At 45.2% G+C, this 27,008-nt stretch overlaps 2 protein-coding genes across 4 annotated transcripts in view; one reads left to right on the top strand and one right to left on the bottom strand.

The window, feature by feature from the left end:
* LOC135916276 (uncharacterized) overlaps positions 1–5,709 on the bottom strand; it is a 165,654-nt gene extending 159,945 nt beyond the window's left edge. The window contains exon 1 of one of the 2 annotated variants that reach the window (XM_070541280.1): positions 5,060–5,709. In XM_070541280.1, coding sequence (XP_070397381.1) covers positions 5,060–5,198 — 139 coding nt within the window. In that variant the 5' untranslated portion in view covers positions 5,199–5,709. The remainder of the gene's footprint in view (positions 1–5,059) is intronic. The other variant, XM_065449600.2, reaches the window with a different exon arrangement.
* A 128-nt stretch (positions 5,710–5,837) lies between these two features.
* On the top strand, positions 5,838–26,774 carry Rab7 (RAS oncogene family member Rab7). Of its 2 annotated transcripts, none has more exons than XM_065449604.2 (5): positions 5,838–6,040; positions 12,869–12,928; positions 17,959–18,085; positions 22,204–22,422; positions 24,503–26,774. In XM_065449604.2, exons 2-5 carry the CDS (start codon positions 12,876–12,878, stop codon positions 24,716–24,718), a joined length of 615 nt encoding a protein of 204 aa, XP_065305676.1. In that variant the 5' UTR covers positions 5,838–6,040; positions 12,869–12,875; the 3' UTR covers positions 24,719–26,774. The 2 variants fall into 2 exon arrangements, with proteins under 2 accessions (XP_065305676.1, XP_065305677.1); XM_065449605.2 differs by lacking the exon at positions 5,838–6,040 and adding an exon at positions 7,276–7,298.
* Positions 26,775–27,008: the final 234 nt, after the last annotated feature.

The raw sequence follows: 27,008 nt of genomic DNA, 5'->3' as shown, positions 1-27,008 counted from the left end.
GAACCGGTCAAAACTGAGTAACCTTATTGGGTCATTTTTAAGGTTCTCAATTGCAAACATTGGTGCCGGGAAAATACACGTAACGGGAACGTATCAACGAGGTTCTGCTGTATAACAAAGTCAGTAAAATCAGCACTTCGACCTTTATGCAATGAAGTCCACTTGTCGACAGATTTTTCCTATACAAAAGCGTCCACAAAAGTTTCTGAACTATTTGGTAACCAGAAAAAGAAAAAGAAAGACGACTTTGAATGAGAAATTTTCGCATTGCTAAATGTGAGAGTCGGCTGCACAAGATGCGGTTTCATGCAGTGTCTATCTTCACATCGGCGGTACAAAGCAAAGCCTGCGATGCGTCTACTCTGCACCCACAGCTGATATATGATCACCCGCAATGGGACGATGCCATCATAAAAAGTGCAGGAAGAGGGGATGTGGATGCTGCATCTGCCTCTCACTTCAATGCATCTCCAAAACTCGGGATTACATGACCCCCAGCACTAAGTTTACGTAAACTTCATGTTTACGTAAACGTAAACATGAAGAAAGGCTTTGGGGAAGACACCAAAACAGCCAGAAAGTTTCTGTACTCTGCTGGTGCATGTTGAACGGTTGTAGTGAAGGTGCAAACATAAAAATGCGTTTTTCTCAAAATCACTTTTTTCAAAATTTTTGGAACTTGATGTACCTTTTCTGGAAAACTACACAGCCCATTACGCTGAAATTTTCCCAGAATACACTCACATCCCTTGCAAGTAATCTGAACCTAAAGGTGTGAAAAAATCACTCAGGTATAACTAAAAAAAAAGAAAAGATTATTAGACAGACCCTCCACGGTACGAGACGTGTGACGGCAATATTTTTTTTCTTGTGACGTAAATGTAGCAAAGCCTTTTTTAAAGGTTCCAGTTAAACCCACTATTATACAGAATTATTGTGCGAGATTTCACGGTCATGCTGTTTTTTGTTTCTGAGGAAAGGTACATTTTATTTTACATCATAGCTTAAAGTTTGGTTCTCAAATACACAAAAAATAAAAAAGGCCTGCAGTAAAAAATTACACCAATTAAGGCCAACACTATTGCTATTGAGCGTGCAGAATTTCACGCTAATATATAGAACAGTTGTTGAGATATAAAGCTGAAACCAAGATAGTTCATGCACCCTACCATACCCCCTTAATTCTGTTCTTTTCTTCGTTTATATATTGTCACCCAATCCCCGCCACAATGCTTCGGCCACTGAGGGTATTAAAAATAATATTAAATAAAATGGGTCCCTGAAACCGTTTGGACAAATTCTGTAGACACGTAGGGTACAGCTACAGCAAATCATCAGCACCACAATTTAAGTGAAGTGTCTCATATTAAAAGAGCTACAGACGATTACAAGTTACCTTTCTCCCTAGCCCTGCTTTTTCTCCTCAACTCATTCGCCAAGTGATCGGGGCTAAGCTCTGCCTTCACTGGCTCTGCGTCATGATGTGACATTGTGTTGCCTACTTCTGGCTGTCATGGAGGCAGTGTGCAAAGCCTCTCTAACCTCTCAGCTAGCCGCCTAGCTGCCGATCCTCCATGATCCTCCTTGTATTTACCTGAATACCGGACACACCAAAACTATTATGATAGTAATCCTCCGGCATGAAGTCGCGGCCACAAACGCATAGATTCTGACCAATCGGATACTGACAGTTGGATGCACTGCAGCCACTCCGCTCATCTGCTGCCTTGCAGAGCGGTGTCACATCGCAACTTTACGTATCGGCGATCGCTAGATTTACAGCCCACAACATAACAAGGGCGATCCATGGTGCTTGTGAAAAGAAGACTGGAGAACAATACTCTACCGTGCAGCTTCCATCAACACAGGGAATGTTTTAACACAAGCAGACAACACGTGCTGTGTGCCGGAAGTGCTTGAGTATAGTAATAAATTGACGTTGTGTATTCTCTATCTGTTACTGTTTTTTATAGAAACCAAGATTCCAACCATTACGAGCAACATTTGTTCACCATAAGGCTGGAAAATTATAGATGACACGACCTGGGTAGCTAATCAAATAGCTCACCCAAGTGACATCGGATGGACGACACACGTCACTTGGTGTGGGGCGGCTGAAAACTCAGGGGAGCAGCGCTGCTGCAATCGGTAGCAATGTACATTCTTAAAACCTTATAATAAACTACATGCATTATGCAGAGCACTTAGATGCCACATAATGATTAGAAGGACTTACCCTAACGACTTAGTATATCTGTACAAAATCAGTTCAGGGTCCCTTTAAATACTTTGTCATATCGAGGTTTAGCTGTATCAGGTAACTGCATATACCGAAATTATAAAAACGTTGACGATGACGGCAGGCGAGTGGTCACACACATTGTTTTCCTTGTTGCCGATGTGCTCAAACAATCCCAAGTGTGTATTACCAAGCAAGGCTGACCATCAACACTTAACATGCTTTATCCAGCATGGAATAGAAGCCAAAAAAGAATTCATTAGAACAGATTGGTGGGCTAGTTGGTACTGCATAACTTGAAGCAAAGCACAAAAAAGAAAACACAAGGACAACAGAAGGGAACGAAGAAACTGAAATTCATTAATTGAAAACACAACTTCACATAGTGGGCAGTAATTTTTTTGCCTGTGCTTTAGAGTGTTGCTCAAGATCACTACGAATGGCGATCCTGAGACACGAGAATTTGTAGAACTGCTTCAGCCGACTTCCCTCAATGACCACATTCTACCAGCGCATCACATCCAACAAAAGAGCGTGTACCGGAGCATCATGTGCGGCAGCTTCTCGCCTAGGCTGGGATAACATAAAGCTATTCCAACCTGCCTTTATTCCAAGTCTGCCACAACCACTTCGTGACATGGGTGTGGCACTCCCCCAAAATGGGCCGGGCCCAAGCCATTTTGACCTATCACAGAGAGCTAATGGCAAAATAAAAACAGGTTGGAATAGCTTTACATTATTCTGGCCCTGGTCACACAGATCCTGAATTCTATACATTCAGTGTCCAGACTATTATGAGGGAGTTACGTACATGAGTACTAATCAGTAAGTTTTACCTGTTCGGTACAAAGAATAATTCACTTTATCCAAATCTGTTATATTCGGGTACACCTGTAGTGTGCTTATATTTATATAGTGCATTTTAAAATGTGGTTATTTTTCTATTATTCTTGTGTAATATTAGCGTGCACGGAATGAGAAGAAAGGGGGTTAACCGAGGGGCCCTTGGTGTCTTTTTATGATTAGCATACACAGTTGTAGATGCACAACCCGAAAATAGATATATATATTATGTGTGTTTTTCAACTGCAATGAGCATATGCTCATTTGCAGACTGAGTTTGAGTGCTTATGATGTCATGGTGTAGCGTAAAACTCAAAGTGCATACTGCAAATCATGCGTGTGGCTGAGAAGCACACAAAGGATGCATGGCAGAACTGCTGAGGCACAGATAAATGCTGTCAGTTAACTAAGTCATAATTCAGAAAGCATAGTACAAGAAAGAAAAAAGGCAGTAATAATAATAACAACAAAAACATTAAAAAAGTTAGTGATGTGCACGGAGATATAAAGTAATGCATCGCTAAACTGCATATTTTGCATTAATTTATTGCCATCTGTAATATTGTGTTTTGATTCCTGGCCATGCCAATATAAAACCTACCTCGAACCTTTATGTCAAATGAAATTAATGCTAGGAATGATAGCCAGTACAAGATGTGATGATTAAACCAACCAAAATGTTATTTCGTGAGATGCGCATGTTGCATGTAGATATATTTTCAATAGCCAGAAACATTCACCATGAATACAGCATCATAAACAATGACCACGTTTTTCACTAACTATAATTTCATTCGCTAACTGTCTGGCTTAGATGCATTTCCTAAATGTTTCTACTGACTCAATATATTTAAGGAGGGTGATTATTGCAGTATATGGTCAGTAACCTTCAACTGAACCCCATAATATACATATATTTGAAGTCTAGCCATCTCGTGATGGAATTTGATAAAGCTAATTGTGTTGAGTTGAAATGGTTTGCACTAACGTACGGCACATCCTCGACAGGAAATGTCGGAGCACTTCGTCAGCGCGACAGTTGTCGTGCAAGACAGTAACTGCAGCCTTTGAGCGCAAGAGCAGGCGAGCTCCAATCTCGATAATAAAAGCCAGATTTATCGCTACTGTACGCCGAGCCTCACTCGATTAACAGCTTTACAGCAGCATTTAACGAATTTTACAACAGCCAGTCTTACTTTAATTAATATGGCCAGCCGGGTGTGTCGCATGCATTTTGGGCGTGCGGCCGGATGCAAGAAAAATGAACGACTGCATCGCGCGCGCACTATAGTTTGTGTTTACTTTCGCTTTGTCCTCATCGCAATATGTGCTCGACTTTATGGCGATTTCATGTACATTTCAGTGCCTGCGCTGCTTTTGTACTGTCTCTACATTGTCTTCTAGTTAACTACGACGTCACGCAGTTCACAACTGCGCGCTGTGTTTGTTTGCATAATTTTATTTGTATTATGCATAGTTCAGCAGATGCAGTTTTCTTATGTATGTTTTTTTTAATTGTGTCAATTTTCCTTTTCGCCAGCAGCTCCTTAAAGACTTATGCTAGCCTCTGGCTACGAGTTCAACTAATTTGCGCGTTCTCCTGGTGTATATACAAGCATACACATAATAAAAATTTATATACCGAATTGAATAAATCTGCTTGGCGGAATGGTGCATGCATGATCCCTGCATCACACAGCACGTTCAGATAGTGAAAACGCAGTTAAACCATCGTGTCGTTAAAAAAGAAACGTTAATTTTTCACCGCTAAACAATCATCCAAGCTATTTTCACTTAGACCGTGCGCATTTATCTGTACGCTACACCGACATTCAGCGGTGTAACTAGTACAACCTAACGTACTGCAACAACGGTAAACGGGCCATGCATTAAGGACTGAAAACTAGCAGCATCGGCACCCACTTTATCTCTCCCATGGTGCAAAGATAGAAACAGTCACCGAGAATCGTTCCTTACCACTGCTGCAGACAAGGACCAAGATCTGCCAGTCGGCGTTCTCGGCAAACGTTGATAAAACCACCGATGCCCGAACACCGTCATGACGGCGAGCTGACGGCAGGGACAGCAGTCGCGTCGTTTCGAACAACTGAAACATCTCCGCGAAGTTGTTTTTCACGAGCTTACTTAGCGTGTCGGCATTGTTCTACGCGCCGCATTCGCCACTAGAACATGTGTCAAATTCATTCCCTCTGCCTGCCATGACTTTGCGGGAAAGCCGACTTCAGAGGTGCAAACGGAAGCTAAAGCTGCGCGCATCGACTGCTCAAGATCTTAATGGTGACCCAGGAACAAAATTTAGGTGGTGCTAAATTGTCGGGAGTCGCTACACTATTTACGCCGAAAGTGTAGCGTATTTTCCTCAGACAACATTATCTCGTTTGGGAAAAAAAAGGGTATTTGAAGGGACAGGTTGAAAGAGCGAAACGCACGCACACAGCAAAACAAAAACTTCCTGTCGTGGCGTGACAGCGTTGCTCGCTCGAACTAGCGCTCTACAGCCAAAGTTAACGCGCAGCTCCTGACCAACCACGCTTCGTGTTTAGATAATTAAATGTGCGAGTTTTGTGTAAGTGCATGCACTTAACAGAAAAATAATCAGCGACAATGCGGACAGCGGTTTAGTCATAGAATAATGGACCAACTTTAGCGCTGTTTGCTACGTAATTTTTTTCCAGTCCCGCGCAACGCCGCTGCTGTCGGTCACATGATGCGCGTGACGTCAGCTGTCCCGTGATTCAAGACCTGCGCCATCTTGGTTTAGTCGGTGTGTCCTTTTCTCTGGCTGTGTATCGGAGGAACGGACTGTGTGAAAAATTGTACGCTTCTCCCCTCCCGGAGTAGGGAACCCCCCGTGCGGCTGTGACGGCCCTGAGCCTCCCACCTTCGTCGTTGTGACGCCCCAACTCCCGAGGCCCGGCACCCTTCGGCAGCGTCTAGGTAAAAATATTTTTCCTTGAGACAGTTGTCGACTCGGCGTCGTTTTAAGCCTAAGCCAGCGGGTCGGGGACTCGTCTGCCAGACGTCGGCGGCGTGTGCATACGGTTGCGTCGCACTCCGCAGCCCCTGCGCTGGGGACAGGAACGCTTTGTGGCCTTTGATGGGAAGGCGCTGCTCGACACTCACATCGCCTGTCAAAGCCCGCGCAGAGACGCGGAGGGCCGTCCTTCAATGACGAGCCAAGCTCTGCCGTGGGCAGCGCTGACAAATCAGCTGTTGGCCAAACAGGCTCCCTCGAGCCTATTTCTCCGAAGCGGCGCTCGGGACAACTTCGCCCGTCGCTGCCAAGACTTCCCCACCCTGCTCTTCTGGCAGGGTGCTTTGGCGCTGTTTTCTTTGCTGTGCCTTGCGCAAGGAAGCGGTCGCGCTGATAATCGCGTGCAGCCGCGCATCCACCCACCTTCGCGATGCATTGTGAGCGATCGGGCGGCCCCGATCGTAATTCGTGCAGTCGCGGTTGGGACCGGCGGGAGGTGACAGCCCCAGCCCGCGGCCGTCGCTCGCTTTTTCTCTTTCGTTTTCCGCCCCCCGCGCGATTGCGGGTCGATTCCGTGTTGGACGTGCGCTCGCAGCCGCCGGGCGTGCTCTCGGCAGGTCTGCCTCGCGCGCACTGCGGCCGTGCGAATGCCCGTGACGCGGTGGAAAGCGTGTCAAGATCACCAGCGCGTGAGTCAGTCGACGGCTGCCTACTGGTCCCTGCCCGCTCGTCGCTCTCCATTTCGCCCGAGCATGTTTTTCCGCTTCGCACTTCTTGGTTTTGTTTCCTCCGCGTTCACTTCAACCGGCGGTGTCACTGAACGCGCTCGTACATCTTTTTATTTATTTTTCTAAAGCTGGTGCTCGTCTTCTACGTCGAGACGTAGTTCTCTGCGTGCTACGGCGGGCTGTGTTCAACTGGCTCCTTTGTCTTTAAAAAAGCCGCGGCAGCTATTTTCCTGCGCGCGTCGCGGAAGTGCAGCAGCGTCCGAACTGGACTTGAGCTGCGGCGGCGTCGTTTCCCCTCGGTTGCTGTGGCGCAGTCTTTCGTCACTCGTCAGCTGAGAGCGAGTCCGAGGTTGTGATGACGAGGCTGTATCAGGCGCTGCTGAGGCTTGTGCGCGTGTGTGCCGACCGCGTTGTGTTGCGTGATCACTGCAGCGTCGCCGTTCGCTCTTGTCACCGACGCTATCTGGAGGGTGTATACTGTCGCGGAGTCCGCGTAAGCACCTTTTGTGAACTTGTCGGACCGGCCTTTGTTGGCCAACACCCGCTCCAAATCCCAATTACGCCGTGCTTAGTTTTTATCTCGCCTGTAAACCTAAGGGAATCTCTATTCACAATGCAGCAGCACCGAGTCGTTCGGCCCCGAACACTCAACTCCTGCGTGGTGGCCAGCTTGTTGCAATCTACGCTTCATCGTAATTTGCATGCTTAGCGCCTTGACATTCCACTGCCCCTTTTTGTTGCGATGCTCACGGCGCATTGTGTTCGAGTTGATAACGTGAGTAGCTCTTCAGATGCACGCATCCGTTCCACATTTGTTGTGCAAGAGTTCGACTCGAGACTGCTTAATTGTCTGAAATAGCCAGTGCGCTTCTTTGGCTTAGCTGTGGTCTTGTTCACTTACTTCAGGCATGCTTTTGCGCCGTCCCTACTTTGCTGACATTCAGCAGCACGCACATGCCTCGATATGTGCGTGCCTCTGTGCAGTGCTCAAGCTGGGCAACCACTTAAGACACTTAACAGCATGGCCATCACTCGGAGTGCTGCAAAGACGTGCACCCAGAACGGTTGCAGCGTTTCTTGCAAATACATGTTATCTTTGCTACGCTTGAATCCCAGTAATCCAACTCTCGTGGGGCCGCAAGTTTTGGTCAAGTTATCAAAGAGGTTTATTTAACTAACTGCCACAAAGTGACCGAATCCAAATGTTTTTATTACTTGAAGTAGTCAGTCTTTCTGCTTCTTGATCTTAAAGCACAACTCAACCTTTGCATGTTGGCGAGCGCCAATTTGTTTAAATACTGTCTCAGCTGTTGGAGTGAAAGGAAAAGTAATGCTCTGGAAAGAAAAATAAACAGCTTCGCACCCAGCAAACCAGTAGCGCTGTCTGCTGAATTTCTTGTTTTCAAGCTTTAGTAACTGCTGCATGCATGAGGGGATGCCAGTAGGGCTTAACCAAAGTGGCTTGCTTTCACATTTTAGCTTAAGTTTTTTCATAGCAATGTATGGTTTCTAGCCGGTACCTTCTGGTGTGTTCAAGTAACCAATGCCGAATTAGAGCTGAATGTGCTAAGGCAATTTTCTTATGAGCCAACCATTTTCCTTTGCATGAACGTTACAAGGGCGTCATTAAGTCATTCCAGAATTGTTCAGGAATTTGCAGCCATATGCTCTCCTGTGGTTTCCTGTGGCTGTCATCCGCATGTTCATTTGTCCATGCCATTTGTGTCAGCTGCTGACTTTGTTCAGCGCTGCAATCAATGGCCATGTCCCTTGGTTTCAGTCAATAGCTGGCTGTTGACGCATTGGTGATAAGCAGTGGCCCTATTTTATGGTAGTTCTGATAAGGTAGCACGGGACTGTTAACTGTGGCTGGGTTGTAGCCGCAAGTCTTGTTCTCGTGGCTGTGAGCTTGTTATCCTAGTAAGCTTGTTATAAGATAGATCCACTCCCCACACGTGGAGCTCCATGTCAAGGCTCCACCAGTGCTTCTTTCAAAAGGCAGGTCGCTGTAAGCACTGCGCAGTGTAGAACAAAACTAATTTTTATATTGCCTTCAAGGGAAACATCTGGGGCTTCTCTAGATTGCATAATGAGGGCCTCAAATTTGGCAGTCTTGATGCCATGAGATGGTGCGTGAGGATGCACCTAAGCTCGCATGCTAGGTGATGCCTGCAGTTGAAGAGACATTCCCTGTCCGCCTTGGCTGTGAGTAGCGCTGGTTGACTTTCCCAAGGTTAAGAACCCAAGAAAATGCACAGGATGATTGCCACAATATTTTAATGGTAGAACACTGTGTACATAATGCAGATGTGGATTTGGCTTCCCCCTTTGGCAAGTTAATTTTCAGTGTTTCATTTCCCTTTATTATATTTCTATATTTCAATTAAACAGTTTCAGCTTTACTTTCTCTCGCTTCAATGTCCATTTCTGTGTATGATTTCGACTAACGAAAAATAGAGCTCATGGGTCCCTTTATTCTCTTACTTTGGTGGCATGTTTGACTTGCCCTGTATAAGGTTTTATAATTGTGGACAAAGGAAGTAAACTAGGGAGCATCATCATGCAGCTATCCTTGGCAAGCAAACTCTCTGAGAAGCCATTCCCTCCAATTTTTTTTCCCCTGCATTGTTGGCCCAGCTTGTGACCTCTGAAAGCTTGTGTAGTGGCCTCGAAGGTTTAGTTCGTGGAATTTTTTAATTGATGTGCACTTGCTTGGCTACTCTGCGACGACTCGTGTCAGAGCAGGAGCACTAAAACCTACCACTCGCTTTGATGAAGCGATCACATGTTGGGGCTACTCGCTTGGCTTCAGTCGCCTTGCGCTGTGCTCTTTCATAGTTTTCTCCATGGTTTTAATATACCCTCAGGCTGAAAGGCATAATAGGGGAGTGAGCACAGTCAGTGTGAAGCTTTGCAAAATGGGAGTAATACGCAATCAGCGATAAAAACGGCTTTGTTGTACAATGTTATTTGAGGAATTCTTGCAAAGCATATGGGCAGCAGTATGTACAGGAAGGGAGTTTCACTGTTCAGGCATTTGTGGTGGAAATGATGGCATTTATTGTGTGGCGTAGTTTGTCTTGTGACAGTCTAGGCACGTAATGGAGGTAAAATATTTAAAATAGCCTCATGCTTTGTTATAGTTCATAAATTGGATCTATTTAGCGATATAAAATGTTGCACTGCCTGTATCTCCAAATTGATGCCTAAAGCAACTTGAGTCATCAGCTGCTGCCACTAAATGACCTAAAGTCACTGACATAACCTTCTTTGTAAGCTATACGTGAGACAGAGGGCAGTTGCAACAATTTTAGGAATAAGTGATTTACGAAACTGTTGCAGTAAAAACAATTCATATAAAAGCCCACAAGCATCAGGGGCATGATGCACCTATAAAAAAGGCACAGAAGAAACAATGCACTACACAATTGCGGATTACACTGTACACACTGTATTTTCATCGTCCGAAGAATCTTAAACTTCTTCTAATCCACCATATCGCTATGCATAAATTGTACTTTGCTGCATGTGCTCATCTTAGCTGGTCTTCAATGTTTTTATTTATTTTTGTGCTAAATTAGTGTTGCCCTCTCAAAGCACTAAAACTAATACTGGCAGTCGTCCCACTGTAAAATGCAAAGGCGTCGTCATCTGCAACTATGTGCTTCGTAATCTGAATATTTTTTTCACTAACCTATAAGCTTAGCTCTGCTGTACTTTGCTATCATTAAATTTGTTTTTTTTTCTTTAAAAGCACCTTTGCCATCTTCTGGTTTTCAATGCACCTATCATGGTACGGAAAGTTGCTCCTAAAAGTGGTATTTTGAGCATAACGATATAAAAATTGTAGCCTGTCCATCATTGCATAGCAGCATTTTTTTTTATACCATATTTTATTATATCAACACGACCAGCACAAGTGATAGCATGGTAACCTAGAAGTAAACGCTCTCATAAATATCGATGAAACAAATTCATATATTACAGCTGGTGCCATGCTCTTATTTATTTTTTTTCATCACTTCTAATGTGTAGTGACTTACATTTATCATAGTATTCACCATTAGGCTATGTTGAAAAATGTATTAATGTTTGACATTGTTTTTCGTACAAGTGCAGCCTCATTACTATGGATACCATACTTTGTCTGCACCGAATAAATAGGAACCTTGGAAATCTGTTCGGTCTGTTTAAGCTCGGCATGCAACTGCAGCAGCTGTGGAGGCATGATGCCGTGAAAGTTCCGTCTCGTTTATACAGCTGCAGATTTCCTCATCTAAAAAACATGCATTTCAATACGCTTTTGGTGCATGCTTTCACCATTTGCACAGTGTGATTCGCACAGACACAGAATTGTCAGCTGCTGGTTTTAGTAGCTCCAAGCCTACTGTGCCATCCATGTGCATCAGTGGCACTAGTTGCACCTTTGGAAATCCCATGTGATGTGGCACAAGGACTGCAGGCATTATCTTATTATTCTCAGCACATTTTAAAGAAAAAACTGCTGTGGCAACATAACAAAGTAAACCTCTTTTGCATCTATGTGCAATGGAGTCGTATTCCAAAGGCATTCATTCATTCTTTATTTACAACATATTTTGGTGGCTTACATTGCGATTTAGTAAGATAAGAGCTGCAAGCTGTAGTTTTGTTCTGTTTATTTGGCAGTTCCATGAAGTACATTATAGCATATGTGCCAAGGGACTCTCTACACGAGTTCTAATAAAACGGCAGCTAAAAGCAAATATACCACGATATACACTTAAGGCCAGTAGCAATGGTACATTCAGCTAGTTGCTTTCACATACTGAGCACTTGGTCCGCATACTTTACGTTTGCCTGCTTAAAGGAATACTAATAGAATGTACTCAATGTTACCAGAGCACTTAAATCCTACCTTTGCCAACAAAACGCATATGGAGGTGTGAAAAGAATTGAATTTTGTTAGTAGTGCTCTTAACTTGGAAGGGATAAAAATTTGTATTACTTTGAAATTTGGGTATCAGTTTTGAAAATTCAAACTGCCACTGGCAGAGCTGATCCACGACTGTCTAGTGTCACGTGACAAAAACGTCTTGATTTTCAGGTTTATCACGTGGTAGCGGCTGTTTATTGCAGTGTGCTGTGAAAGAACTGTGAAGGCCATTGATTCGATAGCCATTGTAAAGTGCCTTTAAAGTTTAGTTTCCATTTGTTATTAATACATATTCATACAGATGCAGCTTGGAAGAGCTGCTGTTTAGGCAGGGGTTACTATTGGGAAAAACCTAGAATTTCCAGGGAATTAGTGTTGTGGAAGATTTGTGAGAAAAAATTTCATCTTGGTTGCTTTGAATAATAGAATTACTGCCTACAGCAGCAATGGTGCAGCTAACACTATGCCAGTAGGAAGCAAAATTTTGAACTTGGGTCTCTTGCTGTTTTGATGACCACTCCCGGTGATAGTGCTGTCTAAATTAGTGTGCTTTCAATCTTATATCTTGCCATTAGAAAGATTGTTTTACTTATAATAAATATAAACTCTACAGCATATAATCTCTACATAGCACTATTCGCTACACAAGTTACATTATTCATACCACAGTTCTCTAGTGCTTTGCATCACATAGGCAACTACTGTTGTTTTTTTTGCACATCTTGACAGTCTTCTGTCACCTCTGGTTTAAATCGCCCTCAATCCCCATGCACTTGACTGAGAACTCATAATCATGTACTGTTATGGGTAGCAGCCATTGCCATGTTCATGTTAATAGAATAAACTGCAGCTTTTTCCAAGTGCTTATGGCAAGTTTTGTTGGTTCTATCCTTTGTTCAGCCTGTAGGTATTAACGATGAGGTATATTGCAAGATATACAATTTGATGTCTCACTAATCTTTGAAAATGATTTGTTGTATTGAAAGCTCGTATCTGACACATGCTATTGTTACATTTCTGTGTAACTGTAGCCCTGACAAACATTGCTTTACTTTTGTTTATCCATGTGAAGTATGTGTTGAGAAAACTGCACACACCTTTCTCGTGGCAGTACTGCATTTCCTTATACTTTTGTTTTTCCTTTCCAGCTTCACAATGTCGTCCAGAAAGAAGGTGCTACTTAAGGTCATCATCCTTGGGGAAAGTGGGTACGTATCAAGTTGAAGGCCTCTCCAAACTTCAAACATACTGGTCTCGTAGCCTTTATGTTCTCGAATATGAGTGTTGACGTCGGAGTGGGGCAGTTACTGGTTTGTCTACATGTGCAATCACCATAGCAGTCCGTTAATGAACATTAATGTTGACTGTGATTGCCAGGCCTGGCTCACCAGCCAGACTTGGGCTTTAGTAAGGGTGGAGCAAGCGACAGAAAATTGTGTGAAGCCAATGTAAAGCATGCTGGACTTCCTTTTTGTAAGTTGGCAGAATTTTGAAAATCTCTAGCCTGTATAGCATAAATCTACTCATTGACCTGGATTACCCAAAGGCAGAAAATATATCAAAATGCACAATTTAATCACTGAAAAACTTCAATATACTCTTTAACTTATCACACTACACAAGTTAAAGCCAGTGGCACATCCACTTGGAATGAATTTCGAAACTAGCTTTAGCTAAGTGCTGTCAAACTTGCTGTTAAAATATGCCGTTTTTCCACTTAATCTTTTAACAAAATGCACTTTTTATGCATTCAAGCTCAAAATGTTACTGAAACACCGATGTATTTCATTGCAAACTTTGGGAATGCATATCTTCAAACTAGTGTCGTGCTCAGAATTCCTCTCAAGTGGATATGACTTTCAAAGGCAATGGATGCAATTTCTAGCTCAAGAACTTAAATGTGCTACGTGCCACAGGCGAATTACAAAAGGATTTTTTACGATAAAAAATGCCCTGTATGTAAAGGCACGTGCGCACCAGTGAGTCTCTAGTACTTGCAACACATGGTCACTTCAAAGTCCCCTGAACTAAGGGACATCCACTGGAAAGGCGTTCACACTGGTTGACACACGACAAAGGAGTAGCTCTATTCTGGTAGGGATCCCTTGTGGGAAGGGAGACGTCCACTTTTATGGAAGTAAAGGTGTAGCCTCTGCACAGACCATCAACAGCACAAAAGTTGTCTAAACACTTTGTAGTGTTGGTGGTAATTTAATTGCTTCCAGTAATGTTTCTTGCAGTTCGCAGACGCCTAATTAGTCTCACAGTGAATGTTTATTGCAGCCATACTTTCAAACGCATACAACTGGCCCCGTCACAGATGTCGCCATTGTGGCATCATTGTGCTCGCTTTGGGCAGCTTTGTCTGCGAGTTCTCTCCATCCACTTTCGTCGGCACGGTGTTCAGCGTTACAGTGAACTAAAATGCGAGGGTTGTTCAATGAAGTCTGAGACTGGGTCTGGTGCTCTTCAGTGTGTGCTCGCTGCGTCATCTGTTGGCATAATTTGTAAGCGTTATAATGCCATTAATTTCCACCAGAGGTCACATCACTCTAATGCGGCAGCAGCAATATGCATCCATACATGAGCTAGCATTTCATAGCGTCCAAGTGTGCTGGTTGTATGACCGATGGCAACTTTGTGTGAACAACGGTATGCGATTAAGTTTTCTGTGCTGCTTAACAAAATGGCCACAGAAATGTTTGCAGATTTGACTCGTGCATTTGGTCAGGATATTATGTCTCGTGCAACATTTTTTTGGTGGTTTAAGGACTTCAGAAGGCAGGGACAACCCTCATTTACAGGGAGGGGATGGCGCACCTTTTGCAGCCCTTTCTAAGGAAACCATCAATGCAGCAGCTGCAATGATAAAAACCATTTGATGCCTTACTGTCAGGCAACTTGCCCTCTCCCTGGAGATTTCAGTAGGAAGCACCCACAAAATTTTGAAAGAACATCTTCACATGTCCAGAGTCTGTGCAAAGTGGATCCAACGCCTGCTCACTCTAGTCCACAAACAGGACCGTGTAGACGTTTGTCTCGAGTGGAAGTGGTGCCTAGAAAGTGAAGACTTATGGAAGACCATTATTACTGCAGACGAGACGTGGGTATAATGCTATGACCCAGAGATAGTGTCGGAGCACTCGGTGGGTTGAAAAGGGGCAGCCTCGCCCAATGATGGCTAATGTGCATAGATCTGTAAATAAGGCAATGGTGATAACATTTTTCGACCACAAGGGAATGGTCTGCACCCATTCAGTTCTTACAGGCCAGATGGTAAACGCTTAGTACTAGAGAAGTGTTGTGGACACTTGTGAGAGAAAACATCTCACGAAAGAGGCCTAAGCTTGTGCGAAATTGGAAACTTCACCCTGATGACACAAGGGCTCACGTTGTGAACACTGTGGTACTATTTCTCTCTCACAAAAACATCAATCCCTGCCAACCCTGTAGTCCTGACCTCGCCCCCTGCGACTTCTTTTCGTACCCTACAGCAAAAAAAGGAACTGAAGGGACATCATTTTGATATGGCCCAGAACACAGTCAAGGCTTTGGAGGCAGTTTTCAAGCAGATGGTGCAGAATGGCTTCACCCATGTTTTTCATGAATGGCAGAAATGCCTGGGACAAGTGCATTGCGCTCAGTGGAGAATACTTTGAAGGCAACGAAAGTTCTGAGTAGTAATGCTTAGAAATGTTTCGGTGGATCTGTGTCTTTATTGAACAACTCCCGTGTATAGGCAGTGTGCCAACCAACATGCAGGTCAAGCAAAGCGGTGCTCGTAGCGGCGCTGTTGTCGTCGCCAAGTCTTTTGCACTCTGCAGTTACAGTGCTACCTATATTCTGAGTGTTTCTTAAACTGCACTGCTAAATTATGCTAGGGACAGAGTTCACCATGCCACCTTCCACATACTGACCCAGAACTCTCCCCTATGCTGAAGCCCTGAGCTCATATGGGTGCTCAGGCACCCATATGAGCTCGGCTCAATCCTGACAACGAGGCTGCCGATTCATTAGCTCGAGTGTCGAGAAACTGGGCACAGGCGGACCTCATGGGGGTTTCTCGAGGGAGCACGTTTGTACCTTCGCTGGCTTAATCACAAATGTTCATGCAGAGAGGCAAATATATGCCCCCCCCCCCCCTCTTCCCTCACTACCAGAGAGCAACACTTATAGTGCCGTCTGCAAATGCGGACCACACCTACCCCATCCCACCTTCTTGTCCTCTGTGCAATGTGCTGAAAGCAAACCTCACCTATATACTCCTGCCTGCCCGGGTTTTTCTCCCCCCGATGGGCCGTTACCACTTCAAACCTGGGAGGACTGGGAGGTCTCGCTACACTCCACAGACCTGGCAAGGCAGAAGATAGCTGCCAGTCGGACTGCCAGCATCAGAGTTGTTAAACATAGAGTGTTTGAGTGCAATGGCATTGTGGGCCAGGGAGGTCCAAAATGCCCTGTCAAAATAAGTTTGTCCTCCTCCTCCTCTAGCAAACCGTGGCTCTACCCATGGCCTGTCTGTAGTGCTAGTCTGTTCAGGTGCCTGACTAGACAAGGCAGTTCGAGGCTGGCTGCACTCCAGCGTTAGCAGCGCATTTGCTTATTGCTCATCGCTGTTGAACGAAATTCTAGTGGGCAAGTGCACTTACGTAGAGTGTGGCTGGGTTTAAGTGCACTTTGCCAAGTCTAAACGCCCCAAGTGGAGTGTACTTGGCGAAGGGTGCACTTTGCTGACTGAGTGCATAGCCCCGCCACCAGCGGTTTATAGGGTACAAAATGTAGTGCATAAGAAAGGCACATAAGTTCATTTTAGTTCTTGAACAGCTTTTAACAAAATAATCGGAACAATACTTGCTCATATTGTTTTAGCAGGATCAAATGCGGTCTCGTCACAGAACATGTTCTGAATTGACTAGACATTCGTCTTGACTGGCATTGATTGGCTTGCAACACTTTTATAAACCTTTTCGTTTTTGTTGAGAAAATATACATAATGGTTTTTATGTAATTCCAAAGTAGAACAATAGCTTTGGAAGTTTTTTTTTTTTCATTTTAATCTACATCTTCAAAAAAGCGCTCTTACTGTCACCTTTTTTTAACTCCGAGTGAGCTTTGTTTTCCCATTTAGCACCGCGTAGCCTAGAGCTGAAAGCATCGCAGTAAATTCATATTTGCGCATAAAACTTCCACAACTATAGGCACTCACTTGCGCTTTTCGATGGTAAAAACATGTTGCTTGCTCAAAGTAAACAAAGTGCATGCAGTGATTCCTGTTTCTCATCTTTGCTGTTTCATGACGAAGGCACAATCTCATTTGGTGCGGAAACAGGGGTACACTAGCCTTCTAAATGTTTTCCTGTAAGATGCTTCAGGACCGTGACCCCCAGGTAGCAGTTCCCTATACTAATGTGGATTGCCACAAGTCTCTCCTGGGTACCAGTCCTGCAACCCCTGCCAATCGCTAGCCTCAATACACTTTAGGAGTTCAAAGTTCCTGCTGCCTATTTGCTGTCCTGAGCATGGCACACAACATAAAACACAAAAAGTCGTTCAAAAACATTATTTGAGTAATTGCAGCAACCATCCTTGCCCTTGTGAAGTTCTCCTCTTAAGAGGAAGGTTTAGCTTGGGACCAACACAGATTTCACCTATTCAAATGTCCTAAGAGTATTTCTGCATCTTACAACTTCTGCTGAAATTTGTTGAATTTGAGAGAAAAAGTTAAATTCTGATAAATTCTAGTGATTCTAGTAAATGGAATTTGACTTAGGACCTGGAATCCTTTTACCAAAATTCTCAAATTGTGAAGTTTCAAAAAAAAAATTCAGCACAAAAGTTTGGGTTGCTGATAGCTCTGAGGTGTGATGGCACCTCCCCATGCCCTATTTACTACCCAGTCATTTGGGGAGTGCACTATAAAAGTGATTTACTCACCTTCTACATCACTTTTAATTCTGTTTCCCCAATAGGATGAGCTTTGGTGAACTTGTGAGTGGTAAACAGATTGGTGGGCAGCACAGCCACTGTGGGGAGAACTGGTTTTCAGTGAAGAGCATTACTCTGTATTCATATTGTCATAATTATTGAACAAACGTGAATATGTGTTCTTCTGATAACAATGTTGCCGTGGATAGGCTTCTTAATAACCTTTTTTATGTATTGAGCTTACACTGTGCATGACTGTGCAACCTGTCCATTACCTGTTCTTAGCCTGGTGCCTGTATTTATGGTGGCTCAGGGTGGGCAAGACTTCGCTGATGAACCAGTATGTGAACAAGAAATTCAGCAATCAGTACAAGGCCACCATTGGTGCAGACTTCCTCACCAAAGAAGTCATGGTCGAAGACAGGCTCGTCACCATGCAGGTGAGTGAACCAGTTTCAAGATGACAGAGATGAAAGCTGGCCGAGCTGGTACCGACACGTGCTGTGGGTTGCCATTGTCCGTTCGCATTGTTTCACTAATTCCTTCTTTGTTTTAACATTGTTTTCACTCCCACGTGATACTTGTAAGGTGTTTTTGTCTAAAATGTTCCTTTAATAAAAGCATGACTTGAGAAAGTTTGCACTCTTGTTGTCCGTAACTCCCCTTGTTTATTTATTGCAGCACAACCCACAGTATGATCTAGCAGTGTTTGAAGCTCGAGGTAAAAATCTGGTATCAGAAACTTGGCAAGAAGCTCTCACCATAAAGTCTAATTCCAGGAAACAACTGTCCTTAAGACTGCAGAATAGATTGTACTAGTCGAATCAAATCTCGGTATAATAGATGTGGTAAATCTAAAAAATAAATGGTAATTCTTTGTTTGAATATTTTTCTTCTGTAGCGAGACGGAAAATAAGGGATTGTATCATTTATAGCGATGCAAATTTTTGTTTGCGCATAGCCCAAAATATTAATATTAAACACACTGCTTCACCATAGCCAAGGCGATCGTGCATTGGTCAACGTACTGCAGTGCAGTAATGGTCGTGAGGTCACTCAAATCTCAAGCGGCCACATTAAACTTATTTTTGCAAGTTGGCAGAGTGCTTAAAGCCTGCTTCACATTCACCGTGGGTCAGTCCAGTATTACATCGTCTTCAGGATCAGCCCACATATGGGGAGAAATTCTCTATCTACACGGCTTGATAGATAGATACAGTTGAACCTCGCTACAACGAAACTGACGGGGCGCGCGAAAAATTTCGTTAAAGCGAAATTTCGTTGAGGCGAAAACAGGCCAAAAACACTGTCAGGTTGGACCACATAGTCCCAAAACATCATTTATTTCCAAAGAAGTCGGTCAGCTTCTTCTGCTTCTTTTTTTTTTGCCACGAGTGCAGTGGCGCGGCTTTCGCACTCGGTGAACAGTTGCATCGCGACGTCGTCATCGTGAGCACCGAAAAATCTGCGGATCACATCAAAAGCATCCATCACTTTTATTGCAGATGGTGGCGCTAAGTCCTCCGCGTCGCTGTCATCATCCGATGATGCGTCGTTGTGGCGAACGCCCTCAATTATAGCTTCGTCACTCAGCTCCTCGTGAGCTAGCACTTCACTGTCAACAGCGATGTAGTCGCCGATGTGAACATCGGCCGGCACATCTCCGGAGTCCTGAAGGGCTGCCCATGCCGCATTGGCCTCTGTGGAGGGTGGAGCAATTGTACTGCAGCCTTCCTCGTCCGACGTGGAGTTCGCTGCCAGTTGAGCATCGGAGTGAAAGCCGGCGTGCACAAAACAGTTGTAGATGATACTGCGACTGGTTGCCGTCCACGCTGCTGAGACCATCTGTACAGCCATGTACAAATCCACTTCGATTGCCCGACCGGTGTCGATGTTTAACACCAGCCGCTGAATCAGTCGCTGTCGATAAGCGCTTTTAACGCTATTGATGATACCTTGATCCAGCGGCTGGATTAAAGCCGTGCAATTCGGCGGGAAGAATCTTACTTCCACGCTTTGAAGCTGAACGTCTTCAACGTTATGCGCTGAGCAATTGTCGATGAGCAAACAAACCTTACGTTTCTTTGCCGTCATGTCACGGTCGAAAGCGGTTAGCCACTCTTTGAAAACGGCCCGTGTCATCCAAGACTTCTTATTGGCAACATATTTGACGGGCAGGCTCTTGCCACCTTTGAAGCACCGCGGCTTCGCACTTTTGCCTATCACCAGTGGGCAGCGCTTGTCAGACCCGTCCATGTTGCAGCACAGGAGCACAGTCACACGCTTTTTGCTATGCTTCCCTCCGCTGCATGGCTGGCCCTTCATGTGAAGCGTCTTGGAGGGGAGGAGCTCGAAGAAAAGTCCCGTTTCATCGGCATTGTATATGTCTGATGTGGCATATTTCTCCATTAATTCCGGCACAGTAGCTGATGCCCAAGCAGATGCAGCGTCGGCGTCTGATGAGGCCGACTCCCCACACAGCACTTTAGCGACGATTTCATGCCTGGCCTTAAAACGGGTCAGCCACCCTGAGCTGGCTTTGAAATCATTGATGCCCAGCATACAGGCATAGCCAAGTGCCTTTTGCTGCAACATGTTTCCGCTGACCGGCATCTTCTTTGCGCGCACGTCGAGGAACCACGTGTACAGAGCCTTCTCAAGGTCCTCATGAGCCGCTTGCGTCAGCTTTTTCCGCTTCGCGGATGTCCCCGAAGAAAGAGCTTGCGCTATCGCGTCTTTCGACTTCAAGATCGTTGACAGCGTGCTCTGTGAGATGCCGAAGTCCGCTGCAACATCTCCCTTTTTCCTGCCACTGGATGCCGCGCTGATAATCCGTGCCTTCTCTTCAAGCGAGAGGAACTTCCGCTTTCTAGATGAAGTCGCCATGCTCGCATTCATTACAGCGCACTAGCAGCACAAGCACGAGTGAAAAAAACTAGGGCAAATGCGCTGCTGTTGCCAGGCTGCTGCGTCCTTTGGCAACGGATTGGTTGCGGCTCTGAATTGGATTGGAAGAAAACGGGAGCTTGCCCCCGCGCCTTGTCGCAAGGCAGCCAGCCCGATAGTCATCAACACCAAGCTATGGCGGTGATCATGTGCGTTTCAGTGAGTGGATTAGTTTGGTCCAGCGAATGTTTAGCGAAACAAAGCAGCGTGGGCCTATGGAAGTAGTACATAGATGGGCGGCGATATGCTTGTTTTATTGTAAGATATATTTTTAAATCGAGCTTCGCATAGCAAAAATTTCGTTGAAGCGGAAACGCGCCCCAAAAATGGTTCGTTGTGATGAGAAATTTGTTCCATTACTTTGTATAGCGAGCTGACGGGGAATTGGAAATATTTCGTTGAAGCGAAAATTTCGTTGAAGCGACGTTCGTTGTAGCGGGGTTCGACTGTATATGCAATTTTTTCCAGAACCTAGCCACATACAGCTTCACTTCAAAAAATAGTGATGTTTCACTTCATCAATGCAAGTCACGCGCAAGCGTATCGGTACCGTTTCTATAGAATTCCAATAGCAATGATATGGACATTCCAGGCACATTTCTGCTGTTGTGGTCGCTGCGATATTCCGTTTAAAGTCGAGGGAGATAACATCGTCCCCCATGCAACTGTGATCCAACTGTGCACAAGGGAGGAAAGTGGGAGGTAGGGGGAGGCAACTGCTACTCGGGTAGCAACTACATAGTTTGCACAACGGTGTGCCATATCTTGAAAGCGGTCCGCAAATGCAACAACTTCGGACTTGGTCGACTCGCGGTCTGCCTGCCGCTGCTTCCGTTGCTGCTCCGTCTTCCTTGCATGATGCTCAGCAACTTGGATCACAAGGACCCAGTACCGCGATAGAGCGCACGCAACTCGTAGCAACTGCCAGAGGTCAACCCAACGCGCTTCGTGAGGCCATAGCATCCGATAAGCTTTTGACAGCATTCTTTTTTTTTTAAATAAAGGAACACATTTTTATAAGACTCCAACAAAAAATTCAGAAGAAAACATGACTTATACACCAGAAGATACGGTATATATACTGTGCCGATGAGAGCATATCTCCTTGAAAAATACAAGTCCACTTGTCGAAACGTTGGCTCCTACTTTCACCTTGTTCTTGTTTTGCTCATTGTATTGAGGAGATAGGTAAACTTGCCCTGTATTTTATTTATTTCTTAAAAACCACACATGCAGTCTGCATTTACTCTGAAAAAACTGCAAAAAATTATATTACTAATCTGCAAATTTCATAATTGTCAAGATTCTGTTCTTTGCTGGATTGTACGTTTAGTGGTGAAGATGCTGCAAATGTGATGAAATCTTTTCCTTTTTTTTTTAACGGATAGAATGAATTAGTGCCCAATAGCTTAATGGTTCCACCTTGCGAAGGTGAGTGACTGCATGCAAAGGATAGCTTAGGTTCCTCTTAATCCCTTACTGCCAAATGTTTGCTCAGTGTGCCACCGGGGCTGGCAAGTGTGGCGAGACATGTTTAAATTCATTGTCACGAATCGCGCTAGAGCCGACTTGCTCTGCTCTGCCTTGTCATCTGCTTGCACTGCCTGCCCAGATCTGGGACACGGCTGGCCAGGAGCGATTCCAGTCGCTGGGCGTTGCTTTTTACCGGGGCGCCGACTGTTGCGTGCTGGTGTTCGACGTCACGGTGCCAGGCAGCTTCAAGGCACTCGAGTCGTGGCGCGATGAGTTTCTCATTCAGGCCTCGCCTCGGGACCCCGAGAACTTCCCGTTCGTCGTCATCGGCAACAAGGTCGACCTCGACAACCGGGGGGTGAGTGCCCCTTGCCAACTAGTCGGGCGAAGTTGAGCTCACTACACCATGGAACAGGGGAGCACAGCATGCTCAAGGCGTGTTGTGCTTCCCAGGTGGAGCTGCAAAAAAGCTCAATAACGCCACTTTCTATGTAGCTGTTACGATTCATATGGTACAAAACTTGAGCCTGTGATAATGTGTGGTACCCTGGCATCTTTTCATTGGAGTTCCGCTGCAGTGGAAATGTTGGAGCTTCATGTGTTGGAAGCTTTGTTTCTTGTACTGTAAACACGTATGAAAAATATGTCACAAATGTGTATGCATGCAGTGCATACCAAGTTAGAGACAGCATCAGCTTGCTGCCATAAATTGTTACGGTGCATGTATTCACATTAATGGCACGTTCGACTGGTTCCTACCACAGTGAAAACGAGCCCTCTCAAGATTGGAGTGAGAAAGCGTGCCCCAGTCCAATGTTCAGCTGCTCCCAAGGCAATTGGTGGAGCCACGTGATCGGGATTGTTGGATCTGTCGGGCCCTCAGATTGAAAGTGCCTCTAAGCTGGAGCACTCAAATGAACAAGGCAATTGTACACCACAAGAGCATTGGTGCTCAAAAGAAATTGGGTGTGGTTTAGCTCTGGTTAAACTTAGTTGAGTAGCGATAGCTACAGACCCCCAGCTGCGCTTAGGCTTCGCTTGTAGTTAGACATGTTATTAAACTTAGTGGTGTCCCACTAGACTAAGAAAGGAGACGTTGTGGTCAAACAACGGGTAAACCTTTATTTTTCTCACCAATGAATACTCTATGATCCGTAAAGTAATGGGTTTTTGTGTCAACATCGTCAATGGCAATCAAGCGCACCTGTAGGAGCGGTGGCCGCGCAGCGGCCATGGCGAGCCAAGTCGCCGGAGAATCGAGGCTCGTGGTGTGATGTCACACAGAGGGCACGGCGAGCGCCCAACGGCAGGAGCGGTGGCCGAGACGAGCCGAGTTGCTGGAGAATCCAGGGCGGTGGTGCGACGTCGCAGTGCGGTGACGGCGAAGAGGCGAGAACCTGGCGTAATGTAGCTATCGCTACAAAACAACCACTCGAGTGTGCCATAAACAGAGTAACTCAGAACTATGGCCCCTGAGCAATGACAATAATATTCATAATTTGACTGGCCTATAAAAAAGACAAAATTGGTTGTCGTTGACATTGTGACTAGCCATTTCTTTCTGTAATGTCCTGACCCTGGCTGCTGTTGCATGGTTAGCCATAGTCATGCTTCTGGAGATTGTGCCAAATACAGGTTCCTCTTTCAGATACTGTTTTACTTCCCTCTGACCGTATAACTCATTGACCTGAGCTACAGCTTGCAACTACTCAGCCAACTTTATTTCATGCCACCAGATTGTGCCGCAATGCATGCAAAACTCCAGTGCAACGGGCCTATCGCATATCATCTGGAAATTGTAATGTGCCCATGTGGTTGCTTTTATCTTGCAGGCCTAGCTATTCAATGGTTCAAATTATCTAATTTTCATGGGAACGTATAATCCAAATCTTTTTCAAACTAGTTTAATCCTAGGTTGAGGCTTGGGTATTCATGCACTAGATTGATAACGCAGGCAAGCATTTACTGACTGTTATCTGCATTTGAGGTGTCGATTGCATCATTTTGTAAAATTTTCGTGTCAGCTGATTGCTTTGTTTGCTGTAATGACACTTAATGAAAAATTACCAGGAATGTTGCACTTGTGGACAGCTTCTGCGCATCTGCTACTGCACCAAGCTATTGCAGAGTTTGGCATCTTTCCATCTTGGTCCCTTAGAGCAGATATTAAATCAGCACAACTTGGCGCTGTTCTAACACTCAGGGTAATTTTTTGCTGTTGTGGAAGACTGCATATTTTCTCTTCCCCGGCTGAACTCCAAATGAAGCTGCGGGACTACTATATTCACAAATGCTGTCATCTGTGCACCTCACCTCAGTAGCTTTCGTTTCCTTGCCACAGATAGCTGTCTGCATACATATCGACTTTTTCCTTCCAGTAAGAAAAATGGTTGATTGCTCACAGTGGCGCGCACACCGTCTCCTCCTTGTTGCAACAGGTGTCCACCAAACGGGCCCAGGGTTGGTGCCAGTCCAAGAATGGCATCCCATACTTTGAGACGAGTGCCAAGGAGGCCCTGAATGTGGAGCAGGCCTTCCAGACGGTGGCCAAGAACGCCCTTGCCCAGGAGACGGACGTGGAGCTCTACAACGAGTTCCCCGACCAGATCAAGCTGACGAACGAGCAGAAGCCACGCAGCCAGGGCTGCTGCTAATCCCACCTCTCCTCCTCCGACAGGCAACGTGCACGACCAACAACCCAGTGCTTGCACATACTCCCGCGCACTTCCAGTCGTCGTCCGCGAGCCTCAAGACGAGCAGACAACCTAGTGGCAGCAGAAGACCGGAGGGAGGGACTCTTCTTGATCGTCTGCTTGTTTGGGCGAGCAGACGGCATTACGCGACCACGTGAAGTTTGTGTGTGTGTGTGTGTGTGTGCTGCAGCGGCTCTTGCCAAGGGGCACGCACCTAGGCACTACATTTCTTCGCTTTTTGCCGGCCTCTTGTCTCAAAAAGCTTCGTTTCTGGACACAAGAGTGTGAGGCAGGGTGCAGAAAGGAGTCTAAAAGAGTCGTTGCCTGCCCTGCCTAGGTAGGCAGAGCTTACTTTAAGCGTGTGGGGGTTGAGATATCGGTGACGTTTTGTGGGTGATCAACGTCGCTGCTGCACATTTGTGTTGTCGGTTTCTTCCTACAGCAGTTTTTAAGCGCGGCAAGGTGGAGCAGGGAAATGCGTAGCGGTGTTTGTTGCGATCTGTGAAAGTGTTCTGGAGGCAGATGCAATTCGCAAGGCTTGTTAATGTGCCGATGACCAGCCATCCAACGTTGAAGGCATGTTGGGTCCTGTGACAGTCCAGATATGAATGCACGATTTGTTGCAACTTTTGGTGGATAGCGCTGACATGGAAAATACTGTGCTGAACGAAGTCGAACCTAACTGTGGCTGGCACACACTGTGAACACAAGTTTATCTTACCCATGGGGAAAAGAGGGGCTTGCATATCTGCACTGTGCACTCGAAGCTCTTGCTCTGGCACAGATGAAGCGGGTTGAAGTTATCGTATGCCTATTGTCAGCTGCAGGCATTGTAATATATAGATGCCTGAAGCAATTTTACAAGGTTGAAGTCGTGGATAGCAGGCAAAGATATGGGCTCTCTACTGCTCTTCTATGCTCGTTTAGTGAACAGCAGTTGGTATTTTCTAAATAATTCTTTCCTAGCAACTTGCAACTGTTCATTTCTGCTCTAATACCCTCTGCTTTAATATTCCCTATGATTTTCGATATATGTGGGGTAGATCTCTTAGCGCCTCTGATACCTTGATAGCTTGACTAGGCAGTGGCCGTGGGCAGCATTACTACTGCAGCATTCCTTACCCACCAATTTATTGGTGTCCTAGGGGGTCCTCAATTGATCAGGCTTGGTGAGACGCCACGCTTTCGTATTTTTTGACAACTGCATTGAAATTAGGCAATGCACTTTTGTGCCTCTTGGCCCACTATCAGACCTTTCTGTGGCTGACAGTCCGAAGTTTGCAAGGCGAACCTAGAGATTAACAAAAACATATATATGCAGGTTGCTTACTTCCGACTCCGTTGGTACGTTATCACACATGAGCTTTCATTCCCAGTTTATTTTTGCTTTCCTTGACAGTTTTGTACATAAGGCAAATCACTAGCTCTGGATATCCGACGTGGAACACATGGTAGGCAGTTGCTCTCGGTCTCTAGAGTCCAAGCTTTGACCTGGCAGGGGCGTCGCACGTTTCAATGAAGCAATGTGCGAACACTGTTTGCACAGGGTTTCCTAGATATTTGCAGTTGCGCCTCTGCTTCCGTTGTTTGCTACAGTTCAACACATGGCTAGCGCAGCATGCGACTTCGTCCGAGGGCTGCAGCAAATTGCTTTTTCCCTCTAGTTGCATAGCGCCAGGTTGGGAACAGCTTTATATGGGGTGTATCTGTGCAGAGTGTGCTTTCTTTTAGACCGAGCGAGAGCCGCACTATTTTTTTAGGGAGATGACGGATGTCTGTGCTGGTGGTACTAATTTTAAGCCCCCGATTTATACTGTTGATGCCTTTTCCCCTTTTGTTGAGTTTATTTCAACTTGCGTTACAACACTCTGCCACGAGCGACTTTTGTCCTTCTTTTTATGTTCCAGCTGCCAGCCCCCTCGTCATGGCATGTTACAAAAGTTTCTTTGCTGTTTGAGAGAGAATGTGTAGACCTTTTTTATGAATAAATCTGCAGTATGTACACTGTACTCAGTTACGGAGGTTGTCTGGAATGTTCATATTGCGATTACCAACTTTTTAATGTGCTGTGCGACAGGCATCAAGAAACAGCTGCTCTTGGCTCATTAGGAGTTATTTTCCACAATCATGCTGTTAACTTAATTTAAATGCTGTGTTGCACATCCTCCGTTTGAAATTCAAGCTTCAAACTCAAATTACCTTCACCAAGTCTGCTAGTAAGACTTCATCAAAACTTCATTCCTTAAACCAT

Source organism: Dermacentor albipictus, chromosome 6 (genome assembly GCF_038994185.2).
Source record: "Dermacentor albipictus isolate Rhodes 1998 colony chromosome 6, USDA_Dalb.pri_finalv2, whole genome shotgun sequence".
Lineage (NCBI taxonomy): Eukaryota > Metazoa > Arthropoda > Arachnida > Ixodida > Ixodidae > Dermacentor > Dermacentor albipictus.
Note: the sequence above shows the minus strand (reverse complement) of the source record. Positions and strands in the feature narration are given on the sequence as shown.

Excerpts from the sequence above, each read along its gene's own strand:
- Rab7 (XM_065449604.2), top strand. The coding sequence starts at position 12,876 with ATGTCGTCCAGAAAGAAGGTGCTACTTAAGGTCATCATCCTTGGGGAA. Across the intron at positions 12,929-17,958 it reads ATCATCCTTGGGGAAAGTGG|GGTGGGCAAGACTTCGCTGA; the intron begins GTACGTATCAAG and ends ATGGTGGCTCAG. Across the intron at positions 18,086-22,203 it reads ACAGGCTCGTCACCATGCAG|ATCTGGGACACGGCTGGCCA; the intron begins GTGAGTGAACCA and ends CTGCCTGCCCAG.